This window comes from Dryobates pubescens, chromosome 12 (assembly GCF_014839835.1).
Source record: "Dryobates pubescens isolate bDryPub1 chromosome 12, bDryPub1.pri, whole genome shotgun sequence".
Taxonomy (NCBI): domain Eukaryota; kingdom Metazoa; phylum Chordata; class Aves; order Piciformes; family Picidae; genus Dryobates; species Dryobates pubescens.
In genome coordinates, this window is record NC_071623.1 from 14,904,788 (window position 1) to 14,932,352 (window position 27,565).

Consider the following 27,565-nt stretch of genomic DNA (forward strand, 5'->3'; position numbering starts at 1 on the left):
ATCCTGTAGGAAATATTTTGGGGTAAATGATGTATATTGATAAACTTTCTTGAGTTATGGCTGTAACTGTCATGGCCCAGGACTTCCTTGCCAGAGTTTGTGTTGATACATTGAAAATATTTACTAAACTCTGTCTGTGAGACTTTGCTTAGTTCTGCATTGCTTCTGCAGTGCTCAGTGCCACTGCTATTCATTACATCTGTCATCCAGGTATCTTGCACTGTGATTTCTTTCTACCATTTGGTTGCCACATGAAAAATGAGAAGGTGAGAAACTCCCAAAATACCCTCACTGACCTTTGTGCTTGATGTTTTACTAACACCTTATTCCTGCAGTACCTGCATGTAAACTCCCCTAATGAAAAGTTTAAAACCCAAAAGAGAAATCATTTTGACCTCCTTACAGAAACATTATTTATGTAGCTTTCAGTCCTATTTTTCTCTAGTAGATTATAAATAACCACATTTACTGAAACAGGTTTATTTTTCTAATGTAACCACACATGATATTGCATATAACTCTTACTGCTATGCATATATGAGGGAAAAAAAATCATCAATGCCACACAAGCAGAGGCAAGACATAGTTTTTGGGCAAAAAAATTAGCTAGCTATACAACAATGAACAAGCACAAAAGACAGAAATACAAGCAAAGCTGTATTAATTTTTATAGAAAACTTAAGTCATACCATTCCTGAAGTTCAGGAGAAGGAATAAGACCTGCAGTACCATTTTTTGAGTTCTCAAGTTTACCCTGCCACCAGTTGTGATCGTCTTTGCTTATGATTTGGATAATATCGCCAACTCGGAATCGGATGCCAGCTTCTTTGCAAGGAATGAGGTCATCCTTTGCTGGATCATATTCAAATTGTGCTCTTACATATATCTATAAAAAAGAGTTTATAAAAGACACTGCAATATTATTACTAGTATAGTATTAAGAGTAACAGGTGAAAATTTCATCTGTGCATGTAGCTACACATACTGCTTGCAACGAGCAAAGGAGGAAACAGAATGGCAAAAGCACAAGTGATAACTGAAACAGAAAAAAATTCCTCAGCAAACAATGGGGACATAGTGATGTTATTTTGATAGCTCATCTTTTCTACACACTGTAAAACCCCAGCAACAAAAATGAACACCTGTAATAAACTGATGGAGTCCCTCAAATCTATCATGCATCATTACAGACTCTAAGACTATTGCAGACTGCAGTCTTTAGTTTCCAACTGGAGTCCCATCATATGTTTTAAATATAAAGGCCTTAGGCTGCACTACTGATTTTTTTAGTATTTAGGCTGAAAATTTAGTACCTTTTTAAAGATTAAATAGGAAGCCCTGTGTTGTACTTATCACACAGTTACTTGGGAGGAATCTGGGAATTCTTTTCATGGTGGTTTGTTTTTTTTTCAGTAAAAGTCTACACATCTAAATGAAAACTAACCATTTCAGTAGTTTATTCTGTAAGGAACACTAACACAAAGAATTTAGATTCTGACTTCACAATTTAAATAGCACACTAATTCCTGCTTTGTGTCTTTGTGAGGTCTCAACCCTCAGAAAAAAAAACATCAAACCACAACACATGATCTCCAGTTTTGGTTGCTAATTACAGCCCCAAAGCATGCAATGATCTTAACACTGGAGTTAAATGTCATGTCCATGATGGGCAGTATCTACAGCTTATGAACTTCATGCATCACCCCAGAGCATGTCAGACAACCATGTATATTCTACTGCTGATTTTTTAACTAAAAAGTGACTAGATTAAAAAAATAATAAAATTACATTGCAAAGTAATACCCTTGATTAAAACTGTAGCAAACACTTCTCCAGTTAGCTCACTCTGCTCCGAAAATAGTTGCAACTATGCAGTGCTAGCACTATTCAGGGCACGTTAGACGTTCATTTCTATAGTAATCCAATCTGCAACCCAACATATGAATGCATTAACTTTAAATGGCTAATCACTACTCTCTTGTACCACTTCATCTGTTTACAGTGAGAGATGATGACCCAAGTATAGAACTCAACTTTTAAAATACTAAATCTGACCCTTATTCTGTTGTGCATTGAGTGTGCAGTGAGACAAGCAATGCAATATTTTTGAATCACCTGAAAAACAGGATATTTTGAAATCAATTATGTTTATTTAGTAATTTGCTTCCTATGGAGTACTCTGTATTGAACCAATCCCTTGTTTCCCTTCACCCTTACCTAATACAGGTCTAGAAATGCAGGCAATATTTTTACCATCTAGAAACTTCCTTACTTTCCAACTGCTTGTGTCAGTGTGAGCCATCATCCACCATGTATTGGCAGTATAGAACACAGCAATGTACCTGCTGTCAAAGATGTCTTCAAAGATGACATGAATGAAAAGGTTGAATGACAAAAGGCTCTTGACATAAATAGGTAATTATAAATGGTATGGCTATGAGGAACACCACTGAATATTGTGGTATTGCATAAACAAAGTCTCTTCTGGGAAAAACACTTTATGAAGAGGTGTGGCAGTTTGAGGCTGTGGGTGCCTTTAAGAACCACACAGTTAGAGACCCCCAGAGGGGCCAGAGCATCCAAGAGGTGGACTGGAAGATGTATTTCATACCCATAAGTCCTGCATCCCTATAAATCTGTCTGGAAAATCAATTTTCTCCCTTTCCCCACTCCCTCTCTCCTCTCAGGAAGGATGCCCAGGTTCTTATCTCTCTTGGTGGGGGAGTGAGGCCTGGTGTCAGCCTTGGCAATGCTGCCAATTAGACCTGGAGCTGCCAGGCTGAGTTTGTACTTCCTCACAATGGTGTGGTATGGAGGGTACAGAGGCTTGGTAGGGAGGGGGCATGAAGGCTTGGGTTTGTTAGCCTGGTTTAAAGGGAGGTTTGTGTAAAACTTTGTCTTATTGAGCTTCTGTGTTAAACCCAGGCTATGGATTTTGGTGTATTTTATATGCTTTACTATGCCTTGTACTGTTGTATGTAACTGTAAATAGCATTTCCATTTAAACTTCCCAACACTATCCAAACCTTAATGTGAGCGATTCCTTTTTCCTTTGCCCCTTTTGGAGCAAAAGAGCAATCTGTCTGCTCCTTAAACTACAGCAAGAGGCAAATGAAAACCTTATACAACAGCTTGGAAGGTCTTTCTTAGAGTCCTTCCAGGACTACATTCAGGTAGTTGGAAACTTTACAAGAAAAGGCTGGAAGAACTTTACAGCTGTAAGCTTTAAAAATGGGAAACAGTTGTAATAGATCTTCTGGCTAACTTAACCAGACAGCAATATGAAAAGATTTTCAGAGACAACAGATCATGGAGTTACTTGTTTCTTTTGAATGGAACTGCAACAGTTGTTATTAAAACCCTTGCCAGAGAAGAGGCTGAGTCCCCAGTTAAAGATTCAGAGGCAGATTCTGGAGGGGCTATATATAAATGGATGGAGATGAAACACAAATCACTTGATGATATGTGTGGATTTGGAGGCTGCAGTAAAAAATAATACATTCCTAAAATTACAAAGGGAATCATAGGGAATCCCCTTCAGAGCCCCTTGGAATTCTCTGGGGAGTGAACATCTTTCTTTGGTCTTTGGTACCACTATCAGGTCAAGGTAACAAAGTTAAAGGTGGTGACTGAACCTGGCTCTTAGGACTGAAAACCTAAGTGACTATCTTCAACATTTATCAACCTTTAATAGAAACTGTCTTTAATGTTTTATTGAAGAGCTTTGCTAGTGTTAATAATACTTACAGACCAGCTCAAGCTGTACCATGTTTCAGACTATTAGACACTTTGCCCTGCTAGTCTCTATTTCAGCTAAAATATACATTTGATTTTTCCCCTAAGATGGAAATCTGCACAGGTCACTGCACAACAGCAAGTCTATTAATGCATTCTGAACTAAACCCACATCACCAGTTAAACTTACAATGACTTTTAACATATAGACACACGGGGGGTGGGAAAAAAGCTACTCTGAATTAGCCATGAACAAATGAGTTAAAAACGAAAAATGAAAAAAATGGGACACTTTTTCCAAGCTTAAATGGTTTAGTTCTGCACATACAGAATATGAAGGGGGGAAAGAGAAGCAGGGATGTTCACTAGCAGCTAAGTTTACAAAAATTCCCATGGAGGATATCTATTCACCTGTCGTCCTTTTGGTTGTGTTGTCGATGGCAAGTCCTGCAGAATAAAGTCAACCCAGGAGAAGAAATTTTCATTTTACTTTTCAAGGGTATACAACACCATCTGTTAGTGATTCATACTACTATTACAGTAAAATGGTAAGTCAGACAACTTATAAAAGCATTGCCCCATGTTTAGAAATGTTTTGGTTTTTTTTGTTTTTTTTTTTTTTCTTAAAGAAAAAAATCAAACCCAGGCTTGTTTAGCAGCAAGCTGAAGAAAGCAAGTAAAAGTTTAAGCAGATAGAGAATGTGCTTTTTAATAAGTAATTCAGCATCTTCAACACAAAAGCACTGTCAAGTGAAAGAGGCTCTTTCCGTGAACGCCTTTTCCACTTAATACTTAGCCTTGTTTTTAAAAGAGAAGGGCGGCTAGCACAAATGTTAAATACTATTATTAAAAATGCATAATGTGATTGTGCTGAGGAATAAGATTTTAACCACATGCAAATTTAAGTCACCAAAAAAAAAAAAAAAAAGGATCAAAAATTTCAACCACAGTATTATTTTTTTCATTTTTTTCAAAAATGAATAAGCACTTTACCTCGTTGGAAATGATTTCTAAGTTGTAGGTTTTTTTTTTTAGTAAAGGATCAGTTACTCAGATTATTTCTTTTTTTTTTAGCTAGTCCCAAGAACTCATGATGTCGACAGCACTCTTACTAAAGGAACTTGTGTGTTAGGTTGGTTCAAACAATGACAAATGGATAAACAACACAAATTTGAACGTTAATGTACTTCGGCAAAACAACAGGCACCTTTCTACCCAAATACATACAAAACACAAGTACTTTGTGTTAAAGATGTGATGATAATAGCTTGGTTTGTAGTGCAGTTTAAAGCCACTCCTTTTTGCTTTTCATATCCAGGCAAGGCTCATGTTTCACACAGTATGTGCACGTACCACAACAGCAGAGGGCACACCAATTCGTTAACTCAGATAGCGGAAACCAGAACACGTTCCAGAGGTCTCTCAAAACACAGAACTTAAAGAGAGTCTAAAATGTCTTGAAATACCAACTGCACAGTTATTCTTTCTTCAAATACTGCTTCCAAAGTTCAGGATGGAAAGAAAACTTCCACTTTAAACCTTTGCTTAGTTTTGAGGAAACTGCTAACAATGATTTAAGGGTGACTGACGTGTCATATTACAGTTAACATTTAATTTGCTGTATGGCTTTTAATGAGAAGAATACGCTGGGGAAAAAAACCCCTTTAAAAAAGAAAATGGGGAGTTATGTATCTGATAACCTTGGTTCTATCAGCAGGACAAATTTTTCCACTGACCACACAATAAGTATAACAGTAATGGCAGATGAGCACCAACAAAACTTTCACACTTTCTCTGTGTGGAACTGGAAATCTTACCGAAACAGAATTGTTAGTGCTGCTATGACCATTAGCTGGGGACTGTCTGGATGTAGAGGGGGAATCTCTCTGAAATAAGACACAAGGTTCATTAACAACACAACACTATCACAGAAACACAGATATAGTTAAAAGAACAGTTACATCCACAGCTTTATAACCATTTGCTTAGCTGCTTTGTCTGTGAAAGTTTCCACACTACAAACTCCATAAATCTGATTTTATGATTTCCATAGTTTATATTCAGGTTTGACATTCTGATGTATCCTAAGTAATAACTAGTTTTGCATTGCCCTGGCAATCATACAGCTTCTGAGTATCTAGGACCTCTCAGATCTGCCATGGCTGACAATGCTAAAGGCCATTGGTCATACTGGTGTCTTTGTTCAAGGTTTAACCTAAAAATGGTATGTTGAACAATACTTTGTACAGAATGAGGCATATATCCTATTTTAGAGAATCTTCTAAATACATTTTACAGCTATGTGGTAAAGTTCAGTGTTGATCAGTTTCTACTTTGTAAGCCACATCTCCCTGCAGAACCTCAAAGACACTGAAGCTGACACCTGGAAAGGAAGTTGAACGCTCTCTTCTCAGTGCATACTGGGAAATTCTACAGAAAGGAATTTCTGACTGGGTTCTGCAGAGGGAAGTCACCTGTAGAGGAATCTTTCTCACATGCCAATTTGGCTGAATAGTATTTAATTCCACAAGATCAGATAATTAAGCTGCCTCCTTGGGAAACAGAATGAACCTTAGAATATAATATTCCATATCAAAGGGATGTTTAGGAATGTCTGGCAACTTTGCACAATGTGAAAAGATAGTAGGAAAAAAAAAGGCAAAACCTTTGTCTTCTAAGAAGACAAAGTCACCTCTGTAACACATTTTATCAACACAAGTGCCCTTTACAACTTAAAAAACAGAACTGGAGCGAAACTGTTTATGCAACATTAATCAAGTAAAGGTCCTCTAGTGATATTCTCCAACTTGCACTAATTATGTGAGAGCATTCATAGCTATTTTAAAGCACCAAGAAAAGTTAAAATGGCAGGCAATAGTTTATTTCTCTTGCTGTTCATACAGTTGATGCACAACACTACTGTAGAACTTCTGAACATTTTTGTGGACTCATTAGGCACGATATCACAGGAAGTTCCTTATGTAGCAGGTTTTATGGCCGCGAAATCTCTGCGGTCCAAACTATGTAGGTTTGTATACTCCTGCTAAACATGTAAGAACAAAATGCTCATTTGGCTTCCAGGACTATTTGCAGCCTACAGCAGACTGGGGAAGAACAGCTCTAATTCCATTTTCAAAATCACTCCAGCACAAGTTTAAAATGCTCAAGTGAGACCAAATAAGCTATTCACCACTTAAAAAACCCAAACCAAAACAGAAAAAAGAAAAGCTTAAAAGAACTATTGCTCCTTATCTTTGTGTGTGGGATTATCAGCATCACTTTTACCAAAAGGCAGCCAGGAGATACTTTTTTACCAAAGAAAGTGACTTCCTTCTTCTATAAACAGATTTTCTGCTTGCTCTGCAGTTCTGTCTGCTGTTTTATCCCTCTCAAGAAGAGAAAAAATTATTTTACCTTTTTTTGGCTTTTTATTTAATAAATACCCCCTCCCCCCCCAACAACCTAGTTTGTTATGATCTGCTAGTCAGTGATGGTTTAGCAAGGAAAAGCTTTGGAAAGTAATGCAAGCACCAAGTCATCTGGAGAAAAAACAAGTTTCCAGTAACTTGGAGAATGCTCCTATTTCTGGACTCTTTCAAAGGCTTCTCCCTTTGAAGGAAATTTTCTTCATTTGGAATGTTTTGGTTTGTGCTCCTCAAACAAATCTCAACAGAAGAGAGCACATTACTCAATGCAAGTTTTCATCATAACATACTAAGGAAAAGACCTGTTTTCAGTGCAATTGGTGATTTCAGTACTAAGTCAGAAAGAAACCTATCAAGCTAGTCAAGAGTCATATGTACAATTTAAAAATAATTAGGCAGTTTAGCCACAATTTCAAAGGCATTTAGGGAACCTGCTCTTTCTTTCAAAAAATATCAGACTAAAAAGTTAAGAGAAAAACTGTTTTATGCAGAGTTTAATGAGACAAATCAATGAGTAGTGACCCTTGCAGAATGGAAACACTGCTTGGAACAGGACTAGAGAATTTCAGCTTTGACTCTGTTTCTCAAGTAAACCAGAAAAAGCCCTGGAAAGCAGGGAAAACACATGATGGATCCAATGACTTCAAATAGTGAAGTGTTACCATTGTATTTCAGTAGAACTTGACTATGTAGACTTCTTAACCTTGTCTAGCCACAAGCCAGATAACAGAATGGCAGCCTTTTGGATGAGTTGAAACTACCACAGCTGAAGCTTTAGAGGAAACAATCACACTTATTTCCAAATGGTGGCAAAACTACTTTCCTGCTGATTCCCTGTTCTTAGATATGGATTATGTATGACAAATCAATACATCTGAGATGTAGTCCCTAAGTGTTATATTTACAAGCAAAGTCTGCTTCATAAAATAGAAGGCCTATTGTGGCCATTTGACGCTCTGCCTGTGGTGGGGAGGGGATCTGCCCCAACCCATTACACCCGGTAACTGAATGGAAGGCATAGGTGCAGGAAAATTCACAACTCCCTAAGAACTCGAAATTATTCAGTTGAGAATTTGGGAACTGCTGAGTGACATTGAAGTGTCATTACATACTACAGGGACAGGACTTCTCTAAACATGCAAAAGTGGCTTAATATTTACAAAACACAACTACAATCTTTTTCTTAAATGCCTACAAAAAGAGAAAAATTTGTCATGGGACATGCAGGTGTCAGTTATGAAAAAATATAATAGCCTGCATCTCACCTTTGTATATAAAGATATAAATATAGTTTTCTTATGAAAAGCAGATAATCTCTGGTTCCAGTAACATTTATTCTTTCTTATTCAAGATTATACTATGTAAGCATCTGTTCATGACTGAATGTGGGGTAGAAGCAAAAAATCTTTACTGAAATACTGCCAAAAAATACCTTAACTAAGTGAAGATCCAATATCACTGAATTTATTTTGCTAGAGAGCAGGAGAAGCAAGCTTTCTGTGTCTTAGTAATCAAGATTAATTTTTAGCCTTTATCAATGGTTCAGAATCTGATTTATCATCTGGATCACAATCCTGAAAAATTCTGTGAAAAACAAAATTCTGTTGGTACCAAAGGACCAATGATGCTTTAAAAGGATGATTTTTAAATGCTGGATTTCTGTGGTCACTTGTAACAGCTGAAAATCTAGCCACAGTCACAGTGCAGCTGAGCAGGTGGAACAGACTCAGCCACTTCTGATTAAATGAATGCTAAATGCTACAAAATGTAATAATTAGACACAAGTTTCTAGTTTTGCTGTTTTTCCAAAGGAAGGTTAAGAGTCCATTTCCCTGTCTTCTCTGAAATTGTCATGAAGAACCTAAGGACACAAAGCTATAGGAAAGAGAAGACCTGCTACTACTAAAATGATACCTAATGGTATTCATTTAAAGGTTATATGCTGAATTATTTTTTTCCAAATAATCATCTTCCCAGCAGGCCCTACAGATTCACAGGTTTCTGTATTTTACTACTGGGAAGTGAGATATCCTTTATTATTATTACAGCACAGAAGTCAATAGACAAATTTGTCAGCACAATCTATACTTTCTATTTGACCTTTTTTTTTTTAAACTTTGCATTTCATGGAAAAATCCTGCTTCCATATTTACACCTTTCAAGAAAATTGGCCTCAGAGGTGAAAATCTGTTAAACCTTCTACCTCTAAAATGTTTTAATTCTTGTTTACTTCTATTAGAAGGCAACCAAAAAGCAGTGTATTTTTTTTTCTTGCACAGATTGTCTGACAATCACTACAGTAGCTTCTGTGTGGTCTAGCATCTGCTGAGACACAAAAACAATTAGGGTGAAATCACAGCTCTAATTAAGATAAGGTGCTTGAATTCGACAGGGATTGTGATTTCACTCTCGGAATTCTAACTCGGGAACGGTTTGTGCAGTTAAGCATGTGGCACAGAAACACTGGCATCATCTACACAGGCCATCTGTATGCTTAAATTGGAACAGTAGCTCTCAACTAGCCACTTTCTAGAATTTAATTCCTAATCAGTTGCAATCTGGAACGTAACTTGGTGAGCAGAAGGGAATTAAACGTTGCTGCGCAAAACCTGCAATACCAAGCTCCTAGCTCAACAAGAACTAACTCCAAATGTGTTTTTCTTCTGTAGTGATAAAACCCATTTTTGCATGGAAATGTAATATTAAGCCACATGTAACTGTTACAGACAACCATCACAAATTTACCTCAACAGGATTATACAGAAACGGATTCTTCAATTAACCCTTAACAGCCCAAAGCAGTAAAATAATGTTTAATGTCTAAAAACAGGGAGGACTGTTCCTCATCATAGGATCTTTAACAGACTTCCTGGAGAATGCATTTAAATTGTAAGTTTTTGGGAAGGGGCTTCCTAAATGTATGAGTTGAGGATCCCCTTTCCTCCTCCTCCTTTTTTTTCCCCCTTTTAAAACAGGCTGTAAAGAGTTAGTTAAGGTACTGATGAGATGAATATGAAGGCAGGGCTGAGTAGGCAGGTGGGACCTACTCGTGTTCCGTTATCTTTGTTGTAAAATTGGTGTGCGTGATCTAACAGGACAGGCAGAAACAATTTCCCAGAAAGCAGTAACATTCAGCCATCAGCAGGCAGTTAGTTACAGGAGTGAGGAAGAAATGGGATGGTTCATTAAATTCATTACCTCACAAGACGAAGATTGCGTGCGATAACTTGGCACAATCTTGAAGGTAATACTTCCACGCATTTCCCTCTGCAAAAAGAGAACAACTTCTTTACAGAAAATGACACTGAAGATCTCCAAAATCTCCAAACCACTGATGCTGGAAAGGAAATCATCATAGCTCGAGAGCAGCAGTATGTTTTCCTAAAGTAAATATTCAGAACGGCTAAGATGCTAGGGCTTGCTTCACATTTCATGTATGAACATTTAAATAATCTCTCATCAATCAAAAAGGTTTGTTTGCCTGATCAGTTTTCAGAGGCCTAGAATCTATAGCTGTATTTTAAGGTGAGAGACTCAGAGATGTGTAGGTTTGGTCCACATAAATCTTTTCTTTGTAGCTATGTTCTTATGATCCACAAAGTCTTTGCTACTAAAATGACATTTTTTCCCTTCCATTACATATGTTAAACAGCAGAAGTGTATTCACAGCTTGTGGAAAGCTGCACGTTACTGCATTAAAGGTAGAAATGTAAGAAATAGTCTCATCAGAGTGGAACATGGGGTCTGATAGCTTGAATTTCCTACAGTTTAAGAATATTGTTAACAAGCAGTAACTGCAGAATAGCAGCAGGTTGTGACAATATATTTGCTCAGCCATATTTTCCTCAGTGACAGTTTGAATCCAAGTGCCACCACATGGCTGACAACTGCAGGACTTTATCTGGGCAGAAAGTAAGCAGATCACTTTAAGTGAACTTGGAGTTTTTCCTTTTCATTCTTTGGCTGGCTTACTGTGAGTCAAAAAAAAATGCTATTTGCCTGGACTCTCTCTCTGTTTGTCTACATGGTTCTGGACATAACAAAAGGATTACTGATATTATCCAAGGTCCCAAGGTTAAGGTAGCTTGGAGGAAAATTTGTCAGTGTTATGGAATATCAAACTGACTTTACTAGCAAGGACCAAGATATTGTTTTCCTGTAAAAAGCCAGAGTGTCTGAACTAAAAATACCTTTTTTTCCATTGTAACAGTAAAAGCCATGGGCCACAATAGTTAATGAATTGAGAGAAGGGATGTTCTAGTGACATATAAGGAATACCGTTCTTTCCTGTAATGCCAATTAAGTCCTGGAACGGGTTGCTCAGAGTCTCTTGCCCTGCCAAATCTCTGTCCTGGGATATTTTCAAGGCTTAAATAGGAAAAGCCCTGAGCAACCTGGGCTGCATTTAATGTTGACCCTGCTTTGTTCAGGAGATTGGACTGGGGTTACTTCCTGAGGTTACTTCCAACCTGAATGGTTCTAGGATTGACTGTCTCTGGATTTGTGTAGCAATTATACCAATTATTTTTTCTCACAATACACACAGTGACTACACTTAATGTAGGCTGAAGATTTAAGATAAGGCCATGATCTTTATAGACTAGCTTGGGATGAGTAATAGAAGAAAAGCAGTATTTTTTCTGTTATGTCCACTGCAGACAAAAGAAGAAACGCCTGTGTTTCAACAAAGAAAACTCAGACATTAGAAAAAATGTCCTAAAACGTACAAGAGCTAGACTCTAAGGTCAACTGCCTAGAGTTTGGGGAAATTCCATTACTCAAGCTGATTTTAAAAGCTGGTCAGACATCTATCTGTCAAGAATGGTTGGGTATCAATGATCTTTTACTGTGGGATTAAATGACATAAATAAATTGAAACGTGGAGGCGCCTTCTACCATTCCTGGGCATAAGGTGCAAAAAAGCCACTACTGACAAACAGGGAAGGTCCTGTATGAGGCTTTAACTCAGGAATGAGGGAAGAATTTGTGACATGTTCAAGTAGGCTATCAAGAAGAGAAGGCAGTTGCATAGAAGTTTTGTGAAACCCACAGCCACTCTATAAAAGAACAGCAGAAAGATTTCAGGCACTTACAAGCATTTTTTGTAGTTGTTCTACAGTTTGATTTGCCACACTGATTCCATTGATTTCTCGGATTTCATCCCCTACATGTAGTGTACCTGCGGAGTTAACAAAACATGCAGTCACCTCAAACGTGCTTTTACAAACTGAGCTAATGATAAGACAGTACTAATATTCATACAAATGCATATATATATATATATTAAAAAAACATTATTACAAGGGTTTTTTTGCTAGATTCAGAAAAGAACTTTGGTCCTTTTCTGGTCCTTAGGTACTAGCTAGCAAAGATTACAAAGCTTGTTGTCAGAGTGCGGTCAATAAGCCCGCATGAGATGCCCAGGCACCCTATAAAATACCAGGGGAAAATATCATTCCTTTACAAGGACACTGCTAACCCCCCACATTGAAAAGAAAGTCAGGTCATCTGCAACTAGTCAGATAGAAATCCTTTGTTAGAAAACAAAGGTATTCCTGACACATGATTACCTTGCCGGTGAATCATTCCTCCGTGCATAATTCTTGCCACAATGCAATGGTTCAGCTCATTCATTTTTAATGTGATTCCCTAGAAAGAAGAAAATGCTTATACTTTAAAATAAAACATTAAGGAGAGTGATTCTTGACTAAAAGCTTGAAGGAAAAGTATAAATTTTAAGTTTAAAATAGAAAGTTTGCCACTCAAATATGAGCAATGAAAGCAGATACAATTTGTTAGTGAAGTTTAATATATGAGAATACAAAGAGTCCACTGTGTTAAAAATGTAATTCTGTGAGCAGTTTGGTTTAAAGTCTAAGCTCCTGTAAGTTCTAGAATGTTGTTTTTAAACAAAACCAGCTCTACTGGTACAGCAATAGTAAGGAGGCACACACAACATCTAAGGATATACACGGGAGAGGAAGAATACAGAATTAACCAGGTTGGAAAAGACCTTTGAGATCATCAAGTCTAACCTATCACCCAACACCATCTAATCAACTAAACCATGGCACTAAGTGCCCCATCCAGTCCCTTCTTAAACACCTCCAGTGATGGTGATAGGCAGCCCATTCCAATAGCCAATCACTTTCTGGGAAGAATTTCTTCCTAACATCCAGCCTAAACCTCCCCTGGCACAGCTTGAGACTGTGTCCTCTTGTTCTGTCACAGCTTGCCTGGGAGAAGAGACCACCCCCACTTGGCTACAACCTTCCTTCAGGAAGCTGTAGATGGCAACAAGGTCTCCCCTGAGCCTCCTCTTCTCCAGGCTAAACAGCCCCAGCTCCCTCAGCCTCTCCTCATAGGGCATGTGCTCCAGACCCCTCACCAGCTTTGCTGCCCTTCTCTGGACACATTCCAGCAACTCAACATCTTTCTTAAACTGAGCGGCCCAGAGCTGGACACAGTACTCAAATATCTACAAAGGCTGCTGAACTATTCCAATTTTACTGGCAAACCTTACTTAAGGTGCAGTAACTGTCATTAAAAGCATAATAATATTGGTCTTTGTGAGTACAAAGCGAATCAAAGTATACCATTGGTTCATCTGTGTTCTTCTGGAACTGCACCAGTCGAACTCGTGTTACATTCTCCATATCCATGTCACCGTTGGCGCTTTCTGGCGAATCTCCGTTTAAGTATGGAGAGGTGGGAGGAGGTGTAACTCTCAGCGCTTCATCACTGTAAACTTCATGTGCCACTACATCATGAGTTTGAAGTAAGGCCTGAGAAAGGAGAGTACAGCAACAAAATAGCAGGCTTCCATCATCTCTGATGCCCCACGCTTGTTCCTTATAAGTTATTTTAAAGCTTTTCAAAAGTTAAAGGAAATCCGAGATATTTGTGTCTCACTTACTATATAGGGTCTTCTCCTTTAAAGAGTCTTAAGATAAACATCAGCAGATTGCAAATGCATACACACATATGTTAGCCTTTAAAACCTGCATCAATAAACCTGATTTTCTTCTGCAGACATCTCGATGATTCTGCTTCCCTCTCTCCCACCTTGTCAACACCTCCAATGTGTTGCAATTAAGCCATCTTTACTTATGTGCCTAGACAAAGAATTAAGAAGCTAACCGAAGCTCATAATTACACTAGATGGCTTCTGAATGTGTTAGCAAAAATTAACACAAGTTTGGAAACACCAGGTATTGAAGTTTAAATACTCAAGCGAGCTCAGTTTAAATACTGAAAATGTTTAATATAAAGACTACTACTGGACTTTATACTTAAAGATGCTTATTCTCATGCATTTCTGTTAATTTTGAGAATTTATATTTTCCCCCTCTTTTTTCTTTGCAAAACATGATAATCCTGCTGAAAATATGCTCAGTGAGAACAATTGCTTTCTACTATATGGCAGGATCACCGTCTGCAAATAGCAGCATGGGAAAGCATATGATGATGGATAAAGCTTCAATATTTAATTAAGTAAAAGTCTTCTAGTGCAACAAACATTTCAATTGCTGCCACATGCTGGACATATATAATAGAGTTGTTTACAGACAAAACTGGCACCTTTGAAAAACTACTCAAAGCTGTGTAATGGAATAAAAGCTCCTTGGAAGTTCGCACATAACTAATAAGGTACTTGATAATCTTGTAAAGAATTCTTTAATTATCAGCTCAAAGACCTTTATGCAAAATTTAGAGACAGTTCTATACATTAAAATATTAAGCATGTATGGACTGATAATTTATCCCTGTACCCATAAGGCATACAAAGGAAAACCAAAATGAACACAACAAAAAACTTTCAACTTTGAGATCTCAATGCCAGTAAAAGTACTCACAAATGCATGCTCTATTGGCTTTGCTTCTGTAAAGACCTGTACATAGCATAAACCACTAGTGTGGCTTAAGTAAACAAGACAGATTATACTCCACTGTCTTCTGATATACATTACATAATAACATAAACAACTGTAAAATACTCTGATACCATACAGGTGTTAATGCACATGATCCTACTTATTACACCTTTATTGCTCCACTCTCTGTGTCTGAGTTCAGCAACCTACTGACCAGATTATTTCTCTGTACAATGCTTGGTAAACACATTGAGTGCAGGCTGACAGTACTGTTTTACACAATTATTTCATTTATTAATAGTAGCTATTTTAAAGGCTCTGGCTCTTAAGTATGGCACATACAAAAGAATAATTTTGTAAGGTCTGAAACTTATAAAAGGTGCATATGGGAGCAGGGCTGAAAATGGGGGGGGGGGGGGGATGGGGTTGCCTCTTAAATATCTGTAGACTCATTGTTATCTGTATTTTAAAGGTATAGTTGCTGATTTAACTGCTGCTCTACATGTTTGTGCCATTCCTCTCTAACCTAGACTGTGTATTTCTATCTCCTTGCTCATGCTGGCTCTGTCAGTATTCCAGTTGCCCCTGATTCTTTTTGCTAAATGGATCATTGTTTTGTTGGAATAGTTCCTCTACTAGTTTTGCATGGTGCAGTACCAAAGTGTCAGATGAATGTCTGAACAGCTGCAAGGGAGAAGGGATGGGATTCCATCAACTAGCAATTTAGCCTGTGATGTGGTAGACTGACTTACTGAAATTGCTCCTTAACAAAAATACTTGTTGCAGAATTGCATTTTATTCCTTATAATAAATTACTTTATTATAGAATTGCAACAAAATAATTCTGACAGATGGTTTCAAATTTCTGAGTCTACCAGGTGGAAATGAAGATACCTATGAAAGATGACTTCCAAATCAGTTTTCCTGTCTCTTGATTTGATACATGAAATTTTTATATGTCAGAATAATTTTTATTGATGCCTACTCTGAAAAGAATTTACACTCACAAAATGTTCTTTCACCACAGTGCCTGGCATTTTTTACAATACTGTGTGGTAATTATGAAAAAAAAAAAAGGTAAGTAAAACTGTCAGAGTCCAAATAAAGAAGCTGAGTACCAGATGCTATTAGTATTTGATTTATTTATTTATGTTAAAAAAATCTTTCTTACAATATGGCTTAGTACTGTTCCACCTTGGTTTATGTTTTATTCATTTCAAGCAAGAATTCCTGTTAAATGCTGTAGCAGATCTGTTACAGACTTCAGGACAGGTATTATCTCCAGGCAATGGCATAACAATATGTTGCTGAGTACAAGCCAATGTCTGCATTAGCAATCAGTGCAATGAAATAAGGATGAACCAACAAGTAAAACAATTGGGTTAGTGAGAACCTGATGTATACACTAAATGCACTACAGGAGTTTTTACTTCTGATCTGCTTCCATCTTGCCCTGCAGACTGAATGACCATCAGCTGCTGGATTACACTGGCTTTTGGCATACATCTCTGAGTTTAATTTTATCTCAAAAGAGTCTAGTTTGCATGCTCTGAGACCCTTACATGATACAAACCAAAGCACTGTAAGGGGACAACCAGGAGATTCAGTTCAACACACCCCTGATCTGAAGTACTAAACAAAATGCACCCAAAGCTACTGTGGCTATCAAAAGAACACACTGGGACATGCAACTATCCAGATTTCATCTTATACCTGAATATGAGGTTGGTTTCATCTCACTCTTTCCTGGAAATTAGGTTTATCCTTCAGACTTACAGTAATTCATCTTTCAGGTGAGCAAATTCCACAAAGCCCCCTGCATATAATCCTTGCGTTAGGGAAAGTCAAATTCATGATTTTAAACTGACAAAGGTGTAGAGCAGAGTTAAGCAAACACTTTACTTCTGAACTTTGGAACTTCATCCACAGCACAGAGAAAAGAAATCCTTTAAATAGTTTAATTAACTTGAACCAAGTTGTTAAGCAGCCACGTCCCTGGCAATTACTGCCCACAAATCGGGTTTGTGAAACAGACACAGAACAAATTGATATATTGTACAAGCTATTAATTTATTGCAAAATAATGTTAAATAAATACTTGTTTTGCAATAAATTCATGTGCCTTTATGCCAACAAGGCCTTCAGAAAAAGGAGGATCCCAGATTTACCTGTGGTCATCCACAAGAATTCATTCTTCTTTCTGTGTGCAACACAGCTCCCCCAAAAAGACAGTGAAACTGCTCCATAATCGGATGACTCCAAACTGCTGACAGTTTTCAGCACAGAAAGGAGACTGATAATAGTAGTAACTGTTTTGCCAAACTATCAGAGCAGAACTACTTATTTTAAGAGGTTTACTGTATTGTATGCAGTTTCAACATTTGCAGATTTTAGGGAGAACTTGCTGAACTTAAGTTTTCTTACGTAAGAAATGTTAAAACTAAACCCCAAAATCCCAAACAGAAGTAGCATTTGCTTACCATGAAATGAGGTTGTGTTAAAATACGCTTTAGCTCCTTTGCATCATTGTTCTCTGGGTAACATGAAATTTCTTCCAATACCTGGAAAATAAGCAGGGAAAATGCCCATAGTAACTTTCTTTGAAATAAAGCTACTAAACAAGTTGAAAACTCTCACTGGTCACTCAGAATACATCCAAATGATTATACAATGGAATATTTTTGACAGGAAAGGCTTAGGAGAATGTGTCCTCCTCCCCCAGCAGGAGAATAAAATGCCTCCTTTCAGTTTTACTGAGAGAGTTTAAAGCAGTAATTTGAAGGAAACAGCTGCTCTTTTTTCAATTAACAGCATTCTTCCAGCAGCTAAATATATAGGGACAGAAATGAAGCCCTAAGATGTGATATACATCACCTCTACTCATTGCTACCTTCCACACAGTCTCAATTTATTTAAACAATCAGTTTAAAAGCAGAATTAAAAACACTTGTAAAACTTTCTCTCCACAAATTAAATTGTTAAAGAATTTTAGTGTAGGTGGTCCATCTGCTACCCCACCTCCAAACTCCAGATTTTAAAAACTCTGAGCCATGCTTCAGCTTATTATTGAGGAAAGGAGGAAGGAGTAAAGAAGCTTTGTAACTTGTCTGCAACCTGTTACATGAACAGTGTTCTCCTGTCACATTGCCTCCAACAGCTGTACTGAATTTTTATGGCTGACACAGAATACAACCATTATGTTTGTTTTTTTTTTTTTTTTTTTACTACTTGCAATAAATAAAAATAGTATTTGTCAAGTGTAAGAATTAAGAACACCTGTGCCTATTTATCTTTGGTCTTAATGGGCCACCTTCATTGCATTTCTAGACCTGCTCTTCTTAAAACTACTTAGGATAAATGTGTTTTTTCAACTAAAAAAGCTGACACCTACAAATGTATCTTTTCTTTTTCTTTTTTTAAATTTTTATTAAGTCATAAGAACGTCAAACTTCTGTTGCAGAGAAACAAACAACATAAAAGATACTGCATTTACCTAAGAGGACTGCTCCTTTTAATACCACTACTGATGCAGCAAAGATTAAACGATGAAACTGAGTAATACATATAATCCTTAGAGACATAATGGAATTCTGCAAGTTTATGCAACTTGTTATGTAACTTAAGTAAGCAACAGAAGAATTCCAGAAATAATTCAGATTATGAGCCCTAATACAGATCATTATCTTGATGAAGAGTATGTTCTACTTCAAACTTTTAAAGTGAGACAAAAATTACTTTAAACCCATTACCTCTTTGGCTCTCTGTACAGCATCACTTGGAGGATTCCTGATTTGTGGTGAAGATTTTGTGTTTATTTTGTCATAGAGCTGAAATCAGAAGAGAACAAACTACTGAGATCATGTGCTGCCTTATATATAATGATGAGCGCTAGCAAGAGCTTGCTTATGTTACTGTGATTATGATGACTGTTAAACTGCAAGACCCACAGATGTTTTGTATACAAAACCAAGCATCTTGGGCTTTTGGCTTTTCCTTTTTAAACATTTCCTGATTTGAACACTGCCATAGATTCAGAGTTCATAGGATGACATGGGAAAGATCAAGAGGTTAAGGGAGTCTGCAAACCTCCCATGCTTTTTCCACAAATTTACAGAAACTATATTTTTCTGCTAGAAGTGATCCTATGAATCTTAAATAAATGCTGTACATCATACATCCTGCTATAAGATCAAATTAATCTTTATATCCCACTTTTCTCAATAAATCAAATCACAAAACATTCTAGACAGTAATATAACCTCAAAACACAGGAAAATGCTCTTGAAGATACAATACTACAAAAGTCTTTGGAGAAGACTTATAAATATGTGAAGGGTGAGTGTCAGGATGATGGAGCCAGGTTCTTCTCACTGATGTCACGTGGAAGAGAAGGGGCAATGGCTCCAAGCTGGACCATAGGAGGTTCTATGTAAACATAAGAAAAAACTTTTTCATTGTGAGAGTGACTGAACACTGGAACAGGCTGCCCAGAGAGGTTTGGAGTCTCCTTCTCTGGAGACATTCAAAACCCACCTGGATGCATTCCTGTGTGACCTACTCTAGGTGATTCTGCTCTGTCATGGGGGTTGGACTCAATGATCTTTCAAGGTCCCTTCCAGCCCCTAACATTCTGTGATCACTGTGAATTTCTATTCCATTCTTCAGAGAAATAAAAATACTATTATGTATAAGATTGTATCAGAAGTACTATTTCTACATTGAACATTTATTCAGTCAAAGCAAAAATAAGAATATAAAACCAAGATACATTTCTTTATAAATATATAAAGTAATAGTAAGCAAATTCAGAAACACAGGAACTATTATTACCTCTTAGCACTTGCTTTATATATTTTTTCTTTTCAATCTACCATGTCAACAATGCTTTCACAGAACTTTTTTTTTGACAGTTTTGCAATGTTTTCCAAATATTTCTGCACTTCAACAATGGCTATAGCCAAAGCAGTTTAAGGGACAACACTTCCAGCTCCATAATTAATCTCTGAAAGTCTCTGAATCTAGAGGTTTTGTTTGGACACATTAAGAAGAAAATTTGCTCCCTTGGCCATAAGAATCCAACATGCCTTTACACAAGTGTTTTACAAAGTGTTCAAGAAAACTCTTAAGTGAAACCTGTTTGCAGAAATCGTAGGTTAAAGTAAGCATTAGTAAGTTACAGCAGGTTTTATATGCTGTACAGAACACATTAGTGTATGAAGCTAGCTACACAGTTTCAATCACAGAAAGCCATTCTGTTTGCAGTGCTGTCTTTCAGCAGCCCTGCAACTCTAAGACCATACCAAAGCTGGCTTCTTGTGAAACAGAATGATTTGGTAAATTCTTCACTGTTCTCAGCAGAATGCTTTTCTGTGTAATACCAACAGATACTCAGCAGGACAATATGCATGTATATGCACTAATGATGGGCTTTGTCTTTGCTGGACACTATTTTTAAGCAAGTAACTGCCCTCCCACTCCAGCAACTCAACCTACAACAATTTCACTCTGCAACAAGCATAAACATACTAATTAAAAATTCTTACTACAAAAATAATTGTAAAATGCCACTGCAATTGAAATGTTCAGACATTTTTAACACTTTGCACTCCTCAATACCAGTTCTTCTGCATTTGCTACACAACAATTCAAAATTAAATTCTTGCCCTAGAAAAGCTTAACAATCACAACCAATATATTAACAAAGCTTGATATAACAAACATAAATGGACATTATAGCTAATTAACATAATAGTATTGCTTCTCAAAAAAAGAAGTGTTGTTGCAAATTTTGCATGCTAGTACAGAAATGCTATGAAGAGAATACCCACAAGTCAAGCATTGTCACTGTCAGTCGACCAGCTTTTGTAGAAATCCAGACTTTTTGCCTTCTGCCTGATAAAAGGGAACTAATTTCTTCTGATACTTAACAGCAGACAGCCCAAAGACTAATCCACAAGCCACAGGCAGGCGAGACAAAACAACAAACTCTGCTCTTCTGACTAGTTTTTCAGATGTGCAGAAATTCCTTTTTAACAATTTCCTGTAAGAGGAGTGAGAACACTGCCCCAACACAACCCCCACTCCATGTCACACTGAAAAATTTAAATACATCACAACTAGCCAAAGTTTAGCCTCACTATCTGGTCTAATCTTGAATGTAACCAATGTTAGACTACACAGTGAAAACTGCTGGAGCATAAAACTTTCAACCCATACACATTGTGTGAGGATTCGGTTATAATTCAGACAGATCCTGAGTTGCCAATCCCCAAATGTAAACATCTAAAAAGAATAATTAAAGCATATCCTTATATATCTAACTTTTCCTTTTTTTGAACAATATAACCACATACAACACTTCCAGGTTTTGCTACCATCTAATAATATGCAGGTGGAGGTGCTGCCCCTTGCATAGCAACATTTGCTAACAAAAAGGCTTGCTGCTTTGTTACCTTTCACAGCTCCCTACTGTAGTACTGCTTACCTCAGCAATGCAAGTCTGAAAGCAACCCATGACCTACTGGATGAAATAACATTCACAACCAGTAATACCAAAGATGTGCTAAAATTAAAGAGCCAATTAAACAACTTACAGACCACTTAATTCTCTTCTTCTGCCACTTCTGTTTCACATCTTTTCCATGCAAAATGTGACCTTCCCATGGGTGTTTTGTTCCTTGGGATTCTATCCCAAGGAAACCATCCCTGAAGGTAACAACTCCTACTAGAAAACACACTGATTAAGAAGGTCACAGCCAGAAGGAGCCTTATCTTCAATTTTGTTTGAAGACAGTATGTTCTTTTAAACCCTCTGTTTTTCACTGTTAAGGACTGTGCCTGAGTTCATTGTTTCCATTTGAGCATCCCAGTACTCATTTCCCAGCGTAATTCTACAGCACACATTACAGCCCTGGCCTGTATGAAAGTCCAAAGCATATTTAAGACTACTCTGAGATTTCTAGAGCATTACAGGTTACAGCCCTCCACAGCTTTAAAGTTTTTCCTGTGTGATACACTTACTTTAAGAGTATGCTCAACCTTTGCATGCAAGCTCCTTACATGATGAAATGCTGTGCAGCAAAAACAGCCAACAAAACTGCTTCAACAGAATGTTTTGGGAAGCAGTTTATCAGCTATAATGAAGATTCCCTGACACATTATTTACAGAACAAGATAGTCTGAAGCAGTACATTACTTCTGTCTGAACAGAGGAGTGTATGTTTTTGTCATGCTATGGAACTGGTAGCTACTCTCACTGCAGCTTGTGAATTCAGGCACTCAGACTTTCAGTAACCCTGACAGAGGTTAAGATAACTTGCAATACTCCACTTGTTTCTACATATTCACATTCATACAACATATGAATTGTCTTTTATGTACAAAAATTCTTATAGTAGCAAATGGGGGATTTTCACTTCAGTTTTGATTATGTATGTGATAGAATGGAAATACACTGTCTTATAATTTTTAGAGGAAATCTTACCTGCAAAACATAGATCAACTGCAATTTGTTTTAAAAAGTCATCTGTATTTGTGCATATTCATAATGTGTTACTTGCAGAACACAGTTATACTTCCTGCTACCTCTGCCAGAAATGAATGTAAAAACAGGTTTTTGTATGCCTTTATATATAACATGTAAGAAAACATGATGCCAGGTAAACTCAATCAACTTCTACTCTAAGCTGTTTCCTGTTTTTTGAGACCATTCCATATTTTTTTTTCATTCCTTTTTTTGTTTAAAATTGAGAGTTTAACTTTTGTGGGAAAAAGAGGTCCCTTCCAACCCCTAACATTCTGTGATTCTGTGAAAACGTATCCAAGTTTAAATTCTCTCAGTAAGTTACAGTCCCATAGCGAAGCTGTAGGCAGTCATGAACTGTGGAGCAATCACACCAAGTTCAACCTCGGACAAAGACTACACAGATCTTTGCCATTTCACACACTAAATCCACTGTGCTTATACATATGGCTGTAACCAATTTTAAACTAGAGTTCTTAATGCTGCTAGTTTGGACAAGTAGCCATTTTAGCTTTAAAAATAATAAAGGAAAATATTTGTACTTCTATTATATGAGACATCACTCTTACAGTCTTTAGAGAACAGCGAGTATTTTTCGAGTTTGTTCTATACCCATCTTTGATCTATTTTTCTAAATTGATATAGTTAAAATCAGATACAAAGGCTCCCAGGAGACCTTTTTGTGGCCTTCCAATATCTGAAAGGGGCCTACAAGAATGCTGGGGAGGGACTTTTTAGGGTGCCAGGTAATGATAGGACTAGGGGGAATGGAACAAAAATAGAAATGGGTAGATTCAGATTGGATGTTAGGAAGAAATTTTTCACCATGAGGGTGGTGAGACACTGGAACAGGTTGCCCAGGGAGGTGGTAGAAGCCCCATCCTTAGAGGTTTTTAAGGCCAGGCTGGATGTGGCTCTGAGCAATCTGATGTAGTGTGAGGTGTCCCTGCTCATGGTAGGGAGGCTGGAACTAGATGATCCTTGAGGTCCCTTCCAACCCTAGCAATTCTATGATTCTATGACACATGCTTACACTGGTTCTGATCATAGGGTCATATGTCAAGATGTTCAGTAATATCTGACTTGCATGTTTTGGTTCTTTGCAAAGGGCTAACTTTTAGCTTCAGCCTACATAAACTATGAACTGATTTTAACTTGATTATTGAATGTATTCCTTTTTAATAGAATTTACTACATACTATGCACTTACTCTGCAAATTCAATGCCTTCACATTTCAGAGGTAAGAGAACTGAGCAAAGGACTATATTCTTACAAAATAAATTGCAGGGTGTGTGTGGTTTCCCCCCCACAACTGTCCTTTTAAATCACGCCTCTTGATTTGCTTCCTATTCACCAAGAATGTCAAGAAGGTTGTTTTTTTGTAATCCAGTCACACAAGTACTGAGAATAAACAGCTATGCTACTTCTTAAAATCACATGACATTATTTGCTTTCATTTAATTTCAGGTGCCTTTAAATACCTTGCTCATGCATAATGAATCTAGGCTCCAGTATCCAAGAGAATTATATTTCACTATAGATTAGGACTCTAATCCAGTTAATTATCCTCATAACTTAAGAAAAACCTGTATTAGTACTCATCAGAAAAATTCCATTGACTGCAGATGCTGCAGTTCTCAACAAGTGGTAGTAGGCATTAAATACTATGCCAGACAGTACATGTACATAGCTTACCAAAAAGAAAGAGGTTGCAACCTAGCAAAATTCTGGATCATATGTAATACATGCAGGCCAATATATATTCTCTCAAATTGTGAAGTGTGGTAAGAAAAGCCTGGAATTGAATAACCTTAAATAAATACATGCTGCACTTTAAAATCATAGTGATAAACCAAAACCCAAACTGGTGGAGGGTCCAGAGCACAAGGTTTGTTTAGCCTGGAGGCTTAGGAGAAACCTTATCACTCTCTACAACTATCTGAAAAGAGGTTGTATCAAGATGGCTATCAGTCTCTTCTCCTGAGTAACAAGCAATAGGACAAGAAACAGCCTCAAGTTGTTCCAGGAGAGGTTTAGGTTGGATATTAGGAATTATTTTTTTCACTGAAAAGGTTGCCAAGGCCTGGTAAGAGGCTGCCCAAGGAAGTAGTTGAGTCATCATCCCTGGAGGTATGTGTAGATGTGTTGCTTAGGGACATGGTTTAGTGGTGCTAGATTAATGGGTGGACTTGGAAGATCATAAAGGTCTTTTCCAATCTAAATTATTCTATAAGCACCAGGGAAAACAAACCCTCCACACAGGAAAGGCTATAAAAAGTTGTGTTACGCAGACAATACCTTGGTGCACCCAACAGAAGAACTGTTGCCCTTGTCTTGCCTTCCTACTTCCAATACGGACTGATGTAATAACCTTTGACAGGAAATACAGACTCATGTTAAACCTAAATAGGGCTGCATTCCCAATTCTGTTAGTTGAATTAATTCTTGATGGCTAAATCACCATCTGGAAGATGATGATGCTAATGACCATGAATGTCATACCGGGAGGATACAGAATCCATACGTAACTAATTAAATCTGTAATAATTACAGAGGGCTGGCAAAGGACATAGCCACTCACCTGCTTTGTCACACTGAGCATATCTTGCAGCAGGAAGTACTGATGTTAGAGTTACAACCATTTTGACTTTTCTCATCCACGTAATTTTTTTTTGTAATGATATACTCTAAATATATTGTGGTGAGCTCCTTGGTACAAAGAACTGTCAACATGTATCAGCCATCTACTTGAATAACTGGAAGCAGGAGGCAGCGAGGCCTGATTGACTTCAAAGACAGAAGCAGAGTTTACTGGGCTGCTACTATATTGCCTTTGGGTATTTTTATGTAAACTAAGTGCAGACTGAAATATCCTGAGAAAAACTCACAGCAGCAAGGCAGAAGTGCTAGTCAAGATTTGTGGACTGTATCCTAGACACTACAGCAATTTTCAGAACATGCCCCAAGCTCCTGGAGAAATACTAAACCTGAGAATCTGAAGTTTTGTAAGGAAAAATCCTTAAACCAGGTATCCCTTATGGTTAAAAAGCAACAGAAACTGACTTAAACTGCATTCAATGTAAAAAGAAGTGAAGAATGTATAGAAAGTTAAATATGAAAACAAGCCTTTTAACCTCAAAACAGTAACAGTGAAGTTAATTAAGTGTTCCACAAATGCCAGGAATACAACTCTAGTGTTTTTTTGACAGATCAGAGCCCAGTAACATAAAAATGCACTGTAACCAAGGGCATTTTTAACACCACATACTAAAAATCTCTGCAGATTCATGCTTTCAGAGTGAGATACACTGATGCACAGACACAGACTTGCAGAGACAATGACACAGCAACGTAAGGAAAGTGACATTAGGCCGAGAGGACTGGGCTAAATAGTATGATTCCCATTTAAAGTAGGTACTTTATTAAGTTGAATTGTACTTGATGATTCACCATATCACTTCTAAGCTTATATATATTCAGAAACGGCAGAATGTTAGCTAAAAAGAGGTTAAGTGCAACAAAGCAACTATCACAATGTCATGCAATCCAACCCAGAATTGTGCATTGTTGGGACATGGTGGATACATGAATGTCTCAAAAATTAATCAACCTAAAAGTTACTATTAGCTAACTCTTATTTCTATTAATCTTGTATTTAAGAAATACAGTCATTATTATTATTACAGTATTATAGATGACAAAAACCATAGAACAAAGTGATTTCTGCTCAGAAGATTAAATGTAAGACAAATTCTCTATATAAATTTTTAAGACAGAGAAACAGGAAGAACAAGAAAACACAATGTTAACTAGCACAGTGTTCTACATATCCCAGGAACACAGAAAATGAAATGCAAAGATATGGTGGAAGTTGGCAGTGTGAGGTATGTTAGAGAATGATTATCAAACGATGCAGGAGACATTCCAGAACAGCCTCTACTTTCAGTGTTCTTTCAGAGATGGCCTGCCAGAAAAGTTACCTTTCAGAGAAAAAGTATGCTGCACTGGTGATGATGATCCAGCCCACCTGCTGAAAGAATTCTTCACACAGTCCACCCTAAGGCTTGGTCATTGTTCCTTCTATACTTCTTGGGAAAGGAGTTTCTTTTGCAATGTGAGAGACAGTCCCTCCCACTCCCTGGGGCTGAGCATGCTGCCTCTGCTGGACTGGGATAAAAGCCAGATTTGATTCCCCAAATAGCAAGGTGCTTTCCTGCCAACAGTTTCTTTTTTTCCCCCCCACCCCCCCTTTTCTTTATCTTTTTACAAATATTTTCCATTTCCTTTTGGCTTACAAACAAATTAACTAAAGGATAAATAAAATTAGAAAACAAAATATTTTAAACATTAGAAAGGATTATTTCACATTAACACATTCTGAGGGTGTTTAGCCAGACATCTATCACACATACACTTTCTGCTCTGTTTCTGCAAAGAATTGCATTCATGTTCCACTAAAACATGCTCCACTTATTAGTTTTAACATAATCAGTATTCAAGAGAGTAAGGACCAAAGCTGATCCAAAAAACTTGAACCATGCAATGTGATTCACATAAAAAGCCATTCCTATTCAAGTCAAAACGTAGAAAAATTAGATGACTCATGAAAATGTTTAAGCTTTTTACATGCCTCTGCTGTTTTTATTTTCTTCCCTGTATCATATGAAAGATATCCCATCAGTCTAGTCATGATTTAAAAGAATGAAGGAAATAAAAACACTCTGAAAATAAAAACCAAATGTCTCTTGCCTTTCCCCCCCAAGTATATAATAGAATTGTTAAATTAAAAACACTTTGTTCAGAAAATAGCAAATCAGAAATAAGTGTATGGAGAGTTTAAAACATTTTCAAATAGAGAACTGCAGTACCAGCCATGGCTGGACACTGGTGAATAACGGCTACATTTCTAAAAGTAGTTCAAATTTACTGTGCCAATGTCCATCATTGAGAGGGTAAACAGAACAAATCATAACAAATCCAGAAGAAAGCTTTAGCCAACCACGTAAGA

At 37.2% G+C, this 27,565-nt stretch overlaps 1 protein-coding gene across 8 annotated transcripts in view; it reads right to left on the reverse strand.

Moving 5' to 3' along the window:
- CASK (calcium/calmodulin dependent serine protein kinase) overlaps positions 1 to 27,565 on the reverse strand; it is a 182,165-nt gene that overhangs the window by 18,641 nt on the left and 135,959 nt on the right. For 3 of the 8 annotated variants that reach the window (XM_054166056.1, XM_054166055.1, XM_054166054.1), the window contains 9 exons: positions 18,784 to 18,861; positions 17,515 to 17,595; positions 13,757 to 13,945; positions 12,731 to 12,809; positions 12,254 to 12,339; positions 10,359 to 10,427; positions 5,553 to 5,621; positions 4,147 to 4,182; positions 690 to 886 (listed from right to left, as the gene is read on the reverse strand). In XM_054166056.1, the coding sequence (XP_054022031.1) occupies positions 690 to 886; positions 4,147 to 4,182; positions 5,553 to 5,621; positions 10,359 to 10,427; positions 12,254 to 12,339; positions 12,731 to 12,809; positions 13,757 to 13,945; positions 17,515 to 17,595; positions 18,784 to 18,861 (884 nt within the window). The remainder of the gene's footprint in view (positions 1 to 689; positions 887 to 4,146; positions 4,183 to 5,552; positions 5,622 to 10,358; positions 10,428 to 12,253; positions 12,340 to 12,730; positions 12,810 to 13,756; positions 13,946 to 17,514; positions 17,596 to 18,783; positions 18,862 to 27,565) is intronic. The other 5 variants (XM_054166058.1, XM_054166057.1, XM_054166052.1 and 2 more) reach the window with 3 other exon arrangements.